Raw genomic sequence first — 15902 nt, forward strand, 5'->3', positions numbered from 1 at the left:
CGCTGTAGCATGCTCTGTCTCACACGTTCGCGTGGGCCAGGCTGCATCCGAACAGTGTCAAAGGCAGCATGAATATCCTCCTTCCTTGTCTGCATATCTGGAATGGGTTCTGTGTACAGGATACTTTTGAGATGGCCCCATAACCAGAAACCACACCGGTTGAGATCCGGTGAACGTGAGGCCATACAACTGGACACCCTCGTCCGGTCCACCGATCTGGCAAGACACGACTGACATGCGTCCAGTAGGCTGGAGAACCATCACATAGCCACCACATAACCCTTCGAATCATCAATGGCAGTTCTTCCAGTAAGGGAGGCAAAGTCACCCGCAAGAAACGCCAATAATTCCGGCCCGTTATGCGACGCTGAAGGAAGACTGGTGCCAAAAGACGATCGCCAATTTCCCGGCCCGCACATTCAGGCTGCTCGGATGCTGATACTTCGCTGTCACCATACCATGGGGGTTCTGCATATTATAGCACAGATCACTGATAAGAAAGTTGAACATATCACTACTCGTAAAATAGGACAGACGACACAAATCCCAGAATTGTGGTTGCCTGGGGAAGAAACCAGTGACGAAACTGCTCCCGATGTGGAAAGTCTGTCTCTAGAACGCCCTGCACACGTCTTAAGTGATAAGGATAGTAACAACTATCATGGAGAAAGTTTCACTCGGTCGTCTGGCGTACCCTGCACTGGCGGGGAAACCGCCAGGTACTGACACGGCGGTCGCCTTCCTGGTGTGTTAATCATATTTTCTTCCAAGTCTGGTGTTCGAACATTTCGGGTACGTTCCTCATGGTTTCCTGTTTCCTGAAACGACCCTGTATCAGAGAAATGGTAAAAAACTGAATGCTGTGGTTATTGTCGGTGAGGATAGCTCTCCTGGTACAACCTTGCTGCCGCTTCCCCCCCCCCCCCCCCCCTCCCCGACGTTGCCATTTGCCTTTATGCTAGTGATCGCTATGTCGGAACCATTGTGTACAACACTGTGTCACATCCACTACAACGTGAATCACATAGAGAAGTGAATCGGACACAACGTTACCAATTACTATGGCAGGAGAGGGCTCTAGGGCATGACATCTGAGGAACTGTACCACCCTCTAGGAGAAAACCATGCATGCTGTAACTGTGGCTGATGGTAAAGGATCGCGTATCAGACCTCAGCCTCTGTATCAACGTATGATTGAATAAATGATCTCTAGCTGGAAACCATGCACTTCCGTACGTAATTTCATTAGACATTTTTTTGTTCCGTATCCTCTCAACGACCAATCTCTGAGTTTGTACACGGTGGAAAAAAAATGACCCTGTAGAGACTGAACAGTCGAGTTGTAGGGCGGTGAGTAACATGAGAACGCGGACTGCTGACATGTGGCAAGTCTGGTGCGTTGGTTTTCGCGCGTTAAGTCATGGATAAATCATTTAAATTAATACGTGCGCGTATTCATGGGAACTGCAGAAAGAGAGCGAGTAATATTCTGTGAACTGTGTGTTGCACTTTTATTTCTGAGTAAACTGAGACAGTTTTTGGGCGCAAATCGGTAGGCCACTGGTGGAACAATGTGTGTGCGTGGTACATCGTTTGAGTGTTTCGAAGACTGAACTTTTATGTGAGTAAATCTAAAACTGTGTCGTATAAATCACTGAACTGAAACTGTATCGCAAGTTCCACTGAGCAGAACAATATACGAACATATCTTCGCATGTTTCAAGTTATGCATACTCTGGCCCTGCAATTCCACGACATCGAGATCACGCCGACAGCTGCGCCAGTATCGGAGTCCTGTCTCTACCTCAGATGTATAACGGACCTAAAAACATTTTCAGCATATTATCGTCCAATACCAGACTCGCCATACTATTTTGGAACACTGCATCGGCGTGAGCTGCAGTCAAAGCGAAGATTTTTGAAAAAGGCTGCTTTGTAAATAAGGCTCCTGGCTGGAAAAGTAATGTAGTACGTTATTTGGTTTCTCTTTAAAACAAAATTTGCTCCGGTCATAATATTTTGTCAATCTAGTTTCTCGTTAAAACAAAATTTGCTCCAGTCATAATATTTAGTCAATCTACGACAATGTTTTCAAAATTTTAGAAAGCATTTTGTAGTTGGAGCACAGCGATCGGTATGAAAAATCTGGAAACGCGATCGAGACTGTTTTTATTTGATTTTTATGGTAGTGTTGTCACTGCAACAGTACAAACACATAAATGTACCCTATAACGTTTTTACTATTTAGTAAAATAATAGCCATACTTGCTCTCATTCATTCAGTGGATTAACCGCGTTGTGTAGAGTCATGTTACTGACGTAATACATAAATAACTTTATGAAATGAACTCGTATTTACAAAACCATTACACTGTTTGCTCGCACACCTATTATAAGTGTGCTTTGTTCTGACCGGGCGAGAACTGTAGCCCTCGTAATATTCAAATCTGACAGCTGGTGTACATGTGTTTGAGGCTGGTATGTTTACAAGATTATGTTAAATGTCAGTGTATTTCACGTAATTGAGCACATTTGTGGATGCACGTATACGTATTATTCAATAATATTTTCACGGTATACTTGTGGGAACTAAATGTCAGGGAATGATGCATTATTTCATATTGCCCAATGTTATTGGCTGTATGTAGGTAAAATTGAAAGTTGTGAAATGTATTATACGGCATACTGACGGGTCTACTGAAATTAGATTTTAATGCTAATGTCTCTGGCTAATGCTATATGTCAGTCAGCGCAGTCTGTCAAGCTGTTTATTTTGCGCACTTTGATGTTTTGTGAAATGGAAATGGGTTCGAAATAGAGGAACGGACATTTATTATTGAAAGTATTTAGTGGTTTCCAGTCTCACAAAGTACTTAATTGTTGCATTACATATTTACACAGTAAAATAATGTTGATGAAGAAACACAATTTAGGAACAGATTTTTATTATATTTGATGTATTCCCAGTAATTTACAAAGACCTACTACACCTAGAATGGGGCACAGAATATATGGCATATATACACTCCTGGAAATGGAAAAAAGAACACATTGACACCGGTGTGTCAGACCCACCATACTTGCTCCGGACACTGCGAGAGGGCTGTACAAGCAATGATCACACGCACGGCACAGCGGACACACCAGGAACCGCGGTGTTGGCCGTCGAATGGCGCTAGCTGCGCAGCATTTGTGCACCGCCGCCGTCAGTGTCAGCCAGTTTGCCGTGGCATACGGAGCTCCATCGCAGTCTTTAACACTGGTAGCATGCCGCGACAGCGTGGACGTGAACCGTATGTGCAGTTGACGGATTTTGAGCGAGGGCGTATAGTGGGCATGCGGGAGGCCGGGTGGACGTACCGCCGAATTGCTCAACACGTGGGGCGTGAGGTCTCCACAGTACATCGATGTTGTCGCCAGTGGTCGGCGGAAGGTGCACGTGCCCGTCGACCTGGGACCGGACCGCAGCGACGCACGGATGCACGCCAAGACCGTAGGATCCTACGCAGTGCCGTAGGGGACCGCACCGCCACTTCCCAGCAAATTAGGGACACTGTTGCTCCTGGGGTATCGGCGAGGACCATTCGCAATCGTCTCCATGAAGCTGGGCTACGGTCCCGCACACCGTTAGGCCGTCTTCCACTCACGCCCCAACATCGTGCAGCCCGCCTCCAGTGGTGTCGCGACAGGCATGAATGGAGGGACGAATGGAGACGTGTTGTCTTCAGCGATGAGAGTCGCTTCTGCCTGGGTGCCAATGATGGTCGTTTGCGTGTTTGGCGCCGTGCAGGTGAGCGCCACAATCAGGACTGCATACGACCGAGGCACACAGGGCCAACACCCGGCATCATGGTGTGGGGAGCGATCTCCTACACTGGCCGTACACCACTGGTGATCGTCGAGGGGACATTGAATAGTGCACGGTACATCCAAACCGTCATCGAACCCATCGTTCTACCATTCCTAGACCGGCAAGGGAACTTGCTGTTCCAACAGGACAATGCACGTCCGCATGTATCCCGTGCCACCCAACGTGCTCTAGAAGGTGTAAGTCAACTACCCTGGCCAGCAAGATCTCCGGATCTGTCCCCCATTGAGCATGTTTGGGACTGGATGAAGCGTCGTCTCACGCGGTCTGCACGTCCAGCACGAACGCTGGTCCAACTGAGGCGCCAGGTGGAAATGGGATGGCAAGCCGTTCCACAGGACTACATCCAGCATCTCTACGATCGTCTCCATGGGAGAATAGCAGTCTGCATTGCTGCTAAAGGTGGATATACACTGTACTAGTGCCGACATTGTGCATGCTCTGTTGCCTGTGTCTACGTGCCTGTGGTTCTGTCAGTGTGATCATGTGATGTATCTGACCCCAGGAATGTGTCAATAAAGTTTCCCCTTCCTGGGACAATGAATTCACGGTGTTCTTATTTCAATTTCCAGGAGTGTATATATACCAAGAGTACATACATTAGGGCAAGAGGTCGATACACATCAACTCAGTGCTGACACACATAACACATATTTAGAACACGAAATTTCAGCACCGTCTCTAGAACAAATGTTTTTATGTGCTCACAATAATCATGAAAACAACATCATTTCAGAGCACTACGCATGGTACTCTATGTTGTTAAACCATACAGTTTTCCCAGTTCCTGGACTTTGTCTTTACTGAGAGCCTTGGTCAATAAATCAGCACCTGCTTCCTCCGTACACAAACAGTTTATAGCGGTATCCTTCTGTTTTAGCGATACCTAGTAAAATGGTGCCTAGTATCAATATGCTTGAATCGTACACTTGTTATTTGCTTCTGATCTAGCGTGATAGTTCTCTTGTTATCGGAAAACACTTCGGTAGATTCAATAATCGTATGTGGCTCAGTTTCACCTATTAGAGCTCTTAACCATAACACTTCTGGTATGATGAAAAAGAATGCCGTATTCTGAGCCTCAACAGTAATCAAAACCACTGTTGTTTATTTCTTGCAAGGCCACGATGTTAATCCTCCCATCAACTTGAAACAGCTGCCTTGAAACATTCCAAGTTCTAGTTCACTGTCTTACAATTACTTAATTGGTAATCACCAGTTCCCTTCAAATATCTAAATGTTCTTTTAACTGCAACCCAACGATTAATTGTAGGGTCTTAGCAAACAAACGGTGATCTGGCTTGATTTCATTCAATACAAATTTCACAACGCTAGTTACAACACATATTCCTTTTAACCTGTTGCCGTATCTTTTAACAAGGCCAGACTTTTCCTATTAAGATGTCCAGTCTTTTATGCCGTAAAAAACTGTTTGCGGAATGTATTGAATAACTATTTCAAACTTCAGGAACATATAATTTATAAATAACTTTTTCTTTGCTATCTGTGGCTGTCACACTGCTCCTCTGATCAATTATTTCTCCACCATTCAAAATAAAAATATTAACTTGTAGCCCTTATGCACTGCTTCACTAAGTGAAGGAAAATCTTAATATAATGTACATTACTGGCTGTAATACAGTGTCATTCTGCTTTATCATTAAAATTAAAGTTTGTCTTTCCTTCCCATTCACATTGTAATTGAGAACCAACCACTGTTAGACCAACACTGTATGTTTTAGGTGAAACATCGTATAAAACTCATTGGCCTTTGGTTATGTTCATAAACACGGCAGAATCAAGGAACTAACCTTCGCTGTTACTCCGAATATTGCCATGAATAATATGCAGTGCCTTACCTTTACTGTTTGCTTTCCTTTCTGTTCCCTTTGAAACAAGACTTTTTTTCTTGTGTACTCGTTTTTCCGTGCAGTGCGATGCAAAATGTCCCGTTTTTAGCATTTATAACATCGAACAGGTTTTTTTTTTTTTTTGTATTTTCGATACGAAGCCATTCCTATGTCCTGGGAAGAATATTTTTATATATTTTTAATACCTTGACTTTTACGCTGTCGCCTGTGATTGGTTTACTTGCACTATCTAGCCCTTTTATTATGTGAAAGAACTTAGCATGTAGCTCCGTTAGTAACAAGGTACCAATGCATTTATTAGCAATGTCGAATCCAATATTTCTTATACGATTCAAAGTAGAATAAGATTTTGTTCACATATTCATCAACATTTTTACACCCGTCTAGACGTGTGGTGATAAGCTCTCTTTGCAAATCCATTTTCCTAGTCAACCTTCCGTCTTCAAACACTCTTCTTAGATTGTCCCATACTTCCTTTGGCGTGCTGGCCTTTTCTGTATGAAGGTAATTAACATGATCCGACTTGAAGAATTAATTTGGAATTTGCCTTACGATCTTTGTTCTGGAAATCTGAATCTGTGGGAATTCAAGGTTCCATCAATGACATCCGAAAGGTCGTCCAACTGCAGATAAGCTTCTACTGCAGTCTTCCAAGCAGCATAATTATCTCGACCCATAAACATCTCAGTCTGCCTCATGTGGGCATAAGTTGTTTGCACAGTTGCAATACGAGTATTGTAGGTTATAAACTGCTCACGATTGATATTAAGTATACCACAATTTAATGGTTTAAGTTATTCACTTCGGTCTTCCTAGGCCCATAAACAATTGAATTATATATCTGTACAGTAAAATAATATAGACGGAGAAATACTGTTCACGAAAATAGATTTTATTTATTATATTTAATTTGCTCCTGGAAGTTTGCAAAGGCATACTACACAAAAGCATACAACACAAAATCTAGCGTAGATACCTAAGAATACATATAATAGGTAAAGAGGTCTGTACACATTAACTCACTGCCAACACACAAAACAAATATTTTGTTCATCAAATCTCAACATAAATGGAACGAACATACCAGTCACCATGAGAAAACGAAGCAGTTCTATCAGTTGTTGTCGAAATATAGGGAAACGTACCTGGGAGCACATAAGCTTCATTTAATAAAGAAATTAAATTCATTGTGGACAAATTATAGGAAAGAACTGAAAAGAATTACGGGTGCATCTAAAAGCGAGACTGCTGATACCGAGCTACTGGAATTACCACTTTGGTGCGTTGAAGCCTTGAGCTTTATGCAAGGGCACGAAATTTTTTAACGTAATTTAAGTAAAATTACGTGTACTTTTTGTTTTCAAAACTGGATGTAAATAAGTAAATACTAACCAGATGTAATTAGAATTATAGATGTAATCACGTGAAACAGTTTATCTAATGAGCGAGCATCCATCCTCAGAAATTTCCGATACTCATTTGGCTCGCTTATTGTCAAATCACTTAGTACATTTACATGTGTCAGTTGTCCTCTCTTATTATATCACTCCTTCATTCGTCTACGCTTCCTCTTTTCTTGTATGAGTGCGAAACCAGCTCAAATAAGAGCTGGCATCAGTATTTGCCATGTTTGCACATCCGAGATTTGACACCAATATTGTGCCATATCGATTCATTGTCTGGAACCAGCTGCTAATATGTTGCACAGTATTGCTGCCCAGTATTATTGATAGTTTAGGGGCCACTTAATAAGATCAGGGGAACACTTGATCCCACAGTCATTAACACTGTTTGAACTTAGGTCGACCATTCACATAGTGTCTGAAAGTTGTCTTATGATTTGTCAACTTCCAAACATCGTATTTCAAGCACGTCTTAAGGCCTAGTCGCACTTGCCATCATGTCATCTCATGTTAAAGTGTTCCACTTCAAATAATAGCACTCACACTGGCCATCTCATCACGTCACATCATGGCAACATCGAAGTTTCTCGGGTACAAAGTTTTGAGAGAGCTGACGTTATCGTCCGTTGTTGACCATGTGACCTCAGGTCACTTCTTCCCAACACTCAACCTTGCTCTCGTCCCCCACACTTCGTTTCATCCTGATTTCATTAGGTCGTGGTTTTCATTGTTGCTATCAGTTATGTTATTAATTATTCTTTATCCATTCTTTCTTATTTTTTGCTATATATTATCTACTGAAAACAATTGATGACAGCCATGAGAGCTGAGATCATGCAATCTGAACTGACTTGACGTGACATGACATGTGACGATGGACAGTGTAAATACACATTCACGTGACAGGGCCTGATGTGATGGCCAGTGTGAAGTTTTCTACTAACGAGCAGTCTCTGCTGTCATACCTGTCCCCACTGGTCGATTATATGTGTAGTTGCTTCTGCTGTGCTGGTTTGTGTTAACTAAGGTATGTGAGGCAAGTGTAGGCTCGGCCAATGAGAGCTGAAGGCAGCTGTACTGACCTCATGCATTGCCAGTCTGAAGGGAACAAAGCTTTCTTTGTGCTATTTTGTTTTGTTCTGGCTATGGTGGTGTGATTTTTTCTTGCGTATGTAATGATGTGGTAATAAGCAGGGCTGCTCATAATTATACTGAGAAGGAAGCAGAATGGTGCAGGAATGCAGCCTTGGATTTTTAATTGTGAAATTATACTGAGAACTGTATATTATCTTTCTTCATGCACCTGTGCTGTCACGTAAGATAATAAGTATCTCTAACTTGAGCTTGGTGATTTTTACTGGGGAAGTAGGTTACTTTGGAAGGAAGCGGCATGAGTGGGACCATAAATTACGATTAACTTGGGGCAGTTTTCGATCTCTGTGTACTGCACATTGATTCGTAATTGAGTTAAGCAGCAGGTTTGTTTTTCACCAATCGTTTCTGGAATTTTCTTAGCGCCACAAATACTATATAGATGAAGTCAATGTCTTATTGTGGCTATGAGTACCATATGCTTTTGTGATGTTAACTGTGATGTTGCTCGTAAGAGTATTAATTTTATATCTTGTGTGTTTAAATAATCCTAAGATATAACAAATTTATCCTTGAAATACATGAGGCAAAGTTTATTTACGTTGTGCAATAAAGGTAATTAATTATGATCATGTCCCATCAGATGAGCATTGTTTCTTTAAGAATTATTTTCACAAGACATAGGTTCTTCAAAAGAGAAAGATTGGTTGCAGTATTCCAACAGACATATTTCAGGTTCCCAAAGGTAAGGTTACATCTAGAACCTTGTATCATTAGTGGTACTGACATGTGTCCATGCAGTATTTTGTAAAATATTATGCTCTCTGCTTCTCTATAGAAAAGCGTTCTGATTTGTTAACAAGAGCCAAGCATGGTCTTTTCACCTGCTTTGCCTATAAGGCGTAACGTAGGAAATGTTTCTAGGATCCCATGTTAGTTTTAGTGATAGGGAAATTACTCATCACAAAATAATAAAAAATTATGAGAACTGATTTTACTTCTTTGCTTAGTATGTGTACTTGTGTTGAGCTATTCTCGAATGGTAGTCAGGCTACATCATAATATTATTTCCTGGGTGAATATTCATGATGGAAAGAGGGAACTTTTAAGGAAGACTTACTTCAAAGCTACAACATGACAGCTAATGTACATATTGGTGACCCTGCCAGGATGAAAGGACAGGAATTTTCAGAGTTGTCTAACAAATATAATTTATCTGTCTAATGAGTATTCTTGTTAATGTTCACAAATCTTTTCATCTATTTGTTATAAATTTTGTTCTCTGAAACAGTTATCAGTTTGGCATACATTTTATTACAGAAAGTCGTTGCTTGTGCTGAGAACACAGGACAATTTGCGCTAAAGCTTATGATACATACTATCTTTTCTCCATTTTTAAGCACTTAACTGATCAGTAATGAGTGCATACTTGGTGTGGATCAACAGAGTGTCTTCACTTAATTCTAGACATAAGTGACTGTGAGGGAGAATAGTAAAGAGTACTTTGTCATGCTCATGTGATAATTACTGTGATAAGAAAGGACAATCTGGAAAGTAATTTTTTGGTATTTATGGTCTAAATACGAATGGCGGTTGTAAATGATTACTTCTTACACTATTCTATGTACTGAAACAAGAGACTGTCGAAACGTAGTGAAAAATTTCTTGAATTTAAGGTATAATCAGCATTTTGTTATTTAAGTTTAAATATAGAGTGATTTTTTTCAAATATGAGATTGCCAGATGCTAAGCAGCAGAATGTTTAAATGATGTACTTTTCTTGCTAACTTTTTTTGAGTGTTAATCTCATAAACATTTTCGTCTTGCCTTTTGCTGAAGTGCTGCTCTGTGTCTTAAGAACTGGATCCTGAAGAGCTAATTTTCATTCGTAATCAGTGTATATTTTGGCATGTGAGCTGATTTTCTGGATTTGGATGCTTGTTCTTTGGAAATGTGTTTTCCGTGAGGAATATTGGTGCTGATATGCTATTTATTTTGTTCGACTTGGAAACTCGTCTGCTGATAAAGAGCATATCTGGAACTTCTGTGATGTGTTTCAGCAGTTGATACTATCACAGCATGGACAGTGCTACAAATGGATGATCCAGTTTCTACTAACAGTAGTGTCGATTTTGAGGGCATCCCCCCCCCCCTCCCCCCAGGTACACTTTATCGCAGTTGTTCTGCACGAAAGTGCCAAACAAACTGGTATAGGAATGCGTATTCAAATAAAGAGATACGTAAACAGACAGAATACGGCCCTGCGGTCGGCAACGCCTATATAAGACCACAAGTGTCTGGCGCAGTAGTTGGATCGCTTACTGCTGCTACAGTGGCAAGTTATCAAGATTTTAGTGAGTTTGAACGTGGCGTTATAGTCGGCGCGTGAGCGATGGGACACAGCATTTCCGAGGTAGCGATGAAGTGGTGATTTTCCCGTACGACCATTTGACGAGCATACCGTGAATATCAGGAATCCGGTAAAACATCAGATCTCCGACATCGCTGCAGCCGGAAGAAAACCCTGAAAGAACGGTACCAACGACGACTGAAGAGAATCGTTCAGCGTGATAGAAGTTCAACCCTTCCGTAAACTGCTGCAGATTTCAACGCTGAGCCATCAATGCGTCTCAGAATGCGAACTATTCAACGATACGTCATCGATATGGGCTTTCAGAGCCAAAGTCCCACTCTTGTACCCTTAATGACTGCACGATACAAAGCTTTACGCCTCGCCTGGTCCCGCCAACACCGACATTGGGGTGCTGATGACTGGATACGTGTTGACTGGTGAGAAGAGTCTCGTTTCAAATTCTATCGAGTGGATGGACGTGTACGGGTATGGAGACAACCTCATGAATCGATGGACCCTGCATGTCAGCAGGGGACTCTTGAAGCTGTTGCAGGCTCTGTAATGATGTGGGTCGTGTGCAGTTGGAGTGATATGGGACACCTGATAGGTCTAGATACGACTGTGACAGGTGACACGTACGTAAGCATCCTGTCTGATCACCCGCATTCATTCCCGTCCATTCTGTATTCCGACGGATGTTCAGAAAGTAATCTTTCGGATTTATGGGCAGCCCTCCTGGATTCATGGTGTCAGCACTACTTCAGACATTAGTAGAGTCCATGCCACGTCGTGTTGCTGCGTGCTCGCGCGGTCCCTACACGATATTTGGACATGTAATAGTTTCTTTGGCTCTTCAGTGTAGAAGACTGATGGAAGAGGGATTGTCGAATAATTTAAGCATACTAAATTCATTGGTTACATTAAATTTATCTCATTTAATTAAATTCATCTCATTTAATTTTTGGATGGAGCCATCTAGAACTTAACAAGCTTTGCATAGGATTTAGGTTCTGGTGTGATGTTAGGGATACTGAAAGATTGTGTATAATGAGTTATTGTGTACAAGAGGCAGCACTTCATATAAATACCTTGCAGAATGTTGTTAGTTATTTCAGCTTTACAAGGATATTTCCTTAACATATTTTCAGCTCTTCATAGTTTCCAGAACGAAACTATGTCTCGAAACCTGGCAGATAATCCAGTGAGAGTCTGATCGTATGTATAGTAGACCGGTGGCAAGACGCAATCAATACATTTACTACGCAATAACAATGCTGACGTCAAAAACGGTTCAAATGGTTCTGAGCACTATGGGACTTAACATCTGTGGTCATCAGTCCCCTAGAACTTAGAACTACTTGAACCTAACTAACCTAAGGACATCACAAACATCCATGCCCGAGGCAGGATTCGAACCTGCGACCGTAGCAGTCCCGCGGTTCCGGACTAAGCGCCTAGAACCGCTAGACCACCGCGGCCGGCAATGCTGACGTCACTGACGATAGTGCCACTAAAGTAGAGTTACTAAACACAGTTCCCCGAATCTAGCGTACCAACGGATACAACGTAAATATTCCAAAATTGCAGTCTAGAACAACTGCCAACATGAGTAACTTACAAGCAGATATCATCGGTTTAGCGAAGCACCTAAAACACTTAAGAAAGGCAAATCTTCCGCTCCAGATTGTGTACCAATCAGATTCCATTCAGAGTACGTTGACACAATGGCTCTGTACTTAGCAATCATATACAGTCGCGCTCTCGTGGAAACGTCCGTCCCCAAAGACTGGAAAGTTGCGTATGTCATACCAATACCCAACAAAGGAAATAGGAGTAATCCGCTAAATTACAGACTAATATCCCTAAGGCAACTTGCAGAAGAATTCTGGAACATAAACTGTGCTTGAACATTATGAATCACCTCGAAAACAACGATTTATTGACAAACAGTCAACAAAGATTAAGAAATATCGTTCTTGTGAAACACATTTAGTTCTTTATTCTCAAGAAGCAATGAGTGCTATCGACAGGAGACGTCAAATTGATTCCATATTTTTAGATATCCAAAAGGCTTTTGATACCGTTTCCCCACAAGTGACTTCTAATTAAATTGCATCCCTATGGAGTATCGTCTCAGTTGTGTGACTGGATTCGTGATATCTTGTCGGGAAGGTCACTGTTCATAATAACTGACGGAATGTCATCGAGTAAAACAGAAGTAACGTTCGACGTACCCCAAGGAAATGTATTAGGCCCTCTGTTGTTCCTAATATGCATAAACGATTTAGGAGATATCAGAGCAGCCATCTCAGATTTTTTGCAGATAATGCTGTCATTTACCGTCACATAAAGTCATCAGATGATCAAAACGAACTGCAGAATGATTTAGACAAGGTATCTGTAGTGTGAAAAAAGTGGCAGTTGAATCTAAATCATCCATATGAGCGCTAAAAAGAACCCGTTGAATTTCAGTTGCAGGATAAATCACAAAAATTTACAAGCTGTAAACCAGCTAAATACTTAGGGATTACAATACAAATAACTTAAATTGGAATTATTTCACAGATAATATTGTGGGGATACCAAAGCAAAGACTGCGATATACACTCCTGGAAATGGAAAAAAGAACACATTGACACCGGTGTGTCAGACCCACCATACTTGCTCCGGACACTGCGAGAGGGCTGTACAAGCAATGATCACACGCACGGCACAGCGGACACACCAGGAACCGCGGTGTTGGCCGTCGAATGGCGCTAGCTGCGCAGCATTTGTGCACCGCCGCCGACAGTGTCAGCCAGTTTGCCGTGGCATACGGAGCTCCATCGCAGTCTTTAACACTGGTAGCATGCCGCGACAGCGTGGACGTGAACCGTATGTGCAGTTGACGGACTTTGAGCGAGGGCGTATAGTGGGCATGCGGGAGGCCGGGTGGACGTACCGCCGAATTGCTCAACACGTGGGGCGTGAGGTCTCCACAGTACATCGATGTTGTCGCCAGTGGTCGGCGGAAGGTGCACGTGCCCGTCGACCTGGGACCGGACCGCAGCGATGCACGGATGCACGCCAAGACCGTAGGATCCTACGCAGTGCCGTAGGGGACCGCACCGCCACTTCCCAGCAAATTAGGGACACTGTTGCTCCTGGGGTATCGGCGAGGACCATTCGCAACCGTCTCCATGAAGCTGGGCTACGGTCCCGCACACCGTTAGGCCGTCTTCCGCTCACGCCCCAACATCGTGCAGCCCGCCTCCAGTGGTGTCGCGACAGGCGTGAATGGAGGGACGAATGGAGACGTGTCGTCTTCAGCGATGAGAGTCGCTTCTGCCTTGGTGCCAATGATGGTCGTATGCGTGTTTGGCGCCGTGCAGGTGAGCGCCACAATCAGGACTGCATACGACCGAGGCACACAGGGCCAACACCTGGCATCAAGGTGTGGGGAGCGATCTCCTAAACTGGCCGTACACCACTGGTGATCGTCGAGGGGAGACTGAATAGTGCACGGTACATCCAAACCGTCATCGAACCCATCGTTCTACCATTCCTAGACCGGCAAGGGAACTTGCTGTTCCAACAGGACAATGCACGTCCGCATGTATCCCGTGCCACCAAACGTGCTCTAGAAGGTGTAAGTCAACTACCCTGGCCAGCAAGATCTCCGGATCTGTCCCCCATTGAGCATGTTTGGGACTGGATGAAGCGTCGTCTCACGCGGTCTGCACGTCCAGCACGAACGCTGGTCCAACTGAGGCGCCACGTGGAAATGGCATGGCAAGCCGTTCCACAGGACTACATCCAGCATCTCTACGATCGTCTCCATGGGAGAATAGCAGCCTGCAATGCTGCGAAAGGTGGATATACACTGTACTAGTGCCGACATTGTGCATGCTCTGTTGCCTGTGTCTATGTGCCTGTGGTTCTGTCAGTGTGATCATGTGATGTATCTGACCCCAGGAATGTGTCAATAAAGTTTCCCCTTCCTGGGACAATGAATTCACGGTGTTATTATTTCAATTTCCAGGAGTGTATTCCGCATGAGATAGGATTCATAAAAGACATCTACAAAGTTCAAAGAAGGACAGTTAGTTTTGTATTATCACGAAGTAATGGGGAGAGTGCCAGGGATATGATAAACGAACTGGGGTGGCAGTCATTAAAACAAAGGCATTTTACCTGCGGCAGGACCTTCTCATGAAATCTCAGTCTCTTATTTCTCCTCAGAGTGTGAAAATATTTTGTCGGTGAACACGTACATAGGGAGAAATGATTACCATAATAAAATAAAAGAAATCAGAGCTCGCGCAGAAAGATTTAAGTGTTCGTTTTTCCCGCGCGCTGTTTCAGAGAGGAACTGTAGAAAAGTAGCATAAAGGTGTTTCGATGAATCCTCTGCCATGCACGTAATTGTGAATTGCAGAGTAATCCTGTAGATGCAGATGTGAATGTATAGTGCTGATTAGTAAGACACACAGTATTTTAGCTTGACTTGCTGTGTTACCCAATGCATGTGTTGTTTTGTGGGTAACTAATGACTATATATTGTGCTTTGAAAATGTTAGTTTTAATAGTGATGATGTTGTAAAAAAACAGAATTTCCAGTTTGGGTGCTTCACAGTACTCAATGGTAATCTGGAATCACTGGAACAAAGTAAAAACTACATGATGCAGATAGATGTTTACTGTTACAATCGTTTTGATAATCATTTCCTTTCATCATTAGTTTAGTGTGTGGCTCAGTCATGAGTTCTACTTTTTATGTATTTTTGCTTTAGGCTTTACACAATTCACATTTTATAGGCAAGTTGCTGTAAAGGTAACAATTTAACATTGTATTACGTAAATTAATCTTCATTTTATTAAACGTTACGAAGAGAACAGAAAGGGAGAGGGGAATTCATTTCAAAGGACTTGATAAGAAAATAAAAACCACTTATCTGGAACTGAGCAAAAAACTTAGCTGAGAATATAGATAATAGTGTTGCTACCCTGCAGGGACAGTTACAGAAATATGAATCTGTTAATAGAGAGGTTACCATGAAATTCAATGTATTTAGCTTTCAGTCAAGGTGGGATTTCCACACAAAATTTTGTGTAAGAATTTCTAATGTTGAGAGTAAACTTTCCATTGTTGCACAGAATTGGTTAATTTCTGGCGGCTGTTAATGAACAAATAAGCAGTTGCAAAATGATTTTCAAAGTTTTATGGAAGAGTGTTAAGAGAGTAAGAAAGAAGTGGAACCAAATCAAGCAGTAGTTACTCACATTGAAGAACAGATTTCAAGTCATGTTACATTAAAGCCGGTGTTAGAAGATAA

General features: G+C 42.4%; 1 protein-coding gene across 1 annotated transcript in view; it reads right to left on the reverse strand.

Annotated features, from left to right (window-relative positions):
* Window positions 1-15902, reverse strand: part of LOC126456517 (juvenile hormone acid O-methyltransferase-like) — a 63108-nt gene that overhangs the window by 9961 nt on the left and 37245 nt on the right. Inside the window, exon 6 of the mRNA XM_050092265.1 lies at window positions 13627-13645. Coding sequence (XP_049948222.1) covers window positions 13627-13645 — 19 coding nt within the window. The remainder of the gene's footprint in view (window positions 1-13626; window positions 13646-15902) is intronic.

Source organism: Schistocerca serialis, chromosome 2 (assembly GCF_023864345.2).
Source record: "Schistocerca serialis cubense isolate TAMUIC-IGC-003099 chromosome 2, iqSchSeri2.2, whole genome shotgun sequence".
NCBI classification, from domain to species: Eukaryota; Metazoa; Arthropoda; class Insecta; order Orthoptera; family Acrididae; genus Schistocerca; species Schistocerca serialis.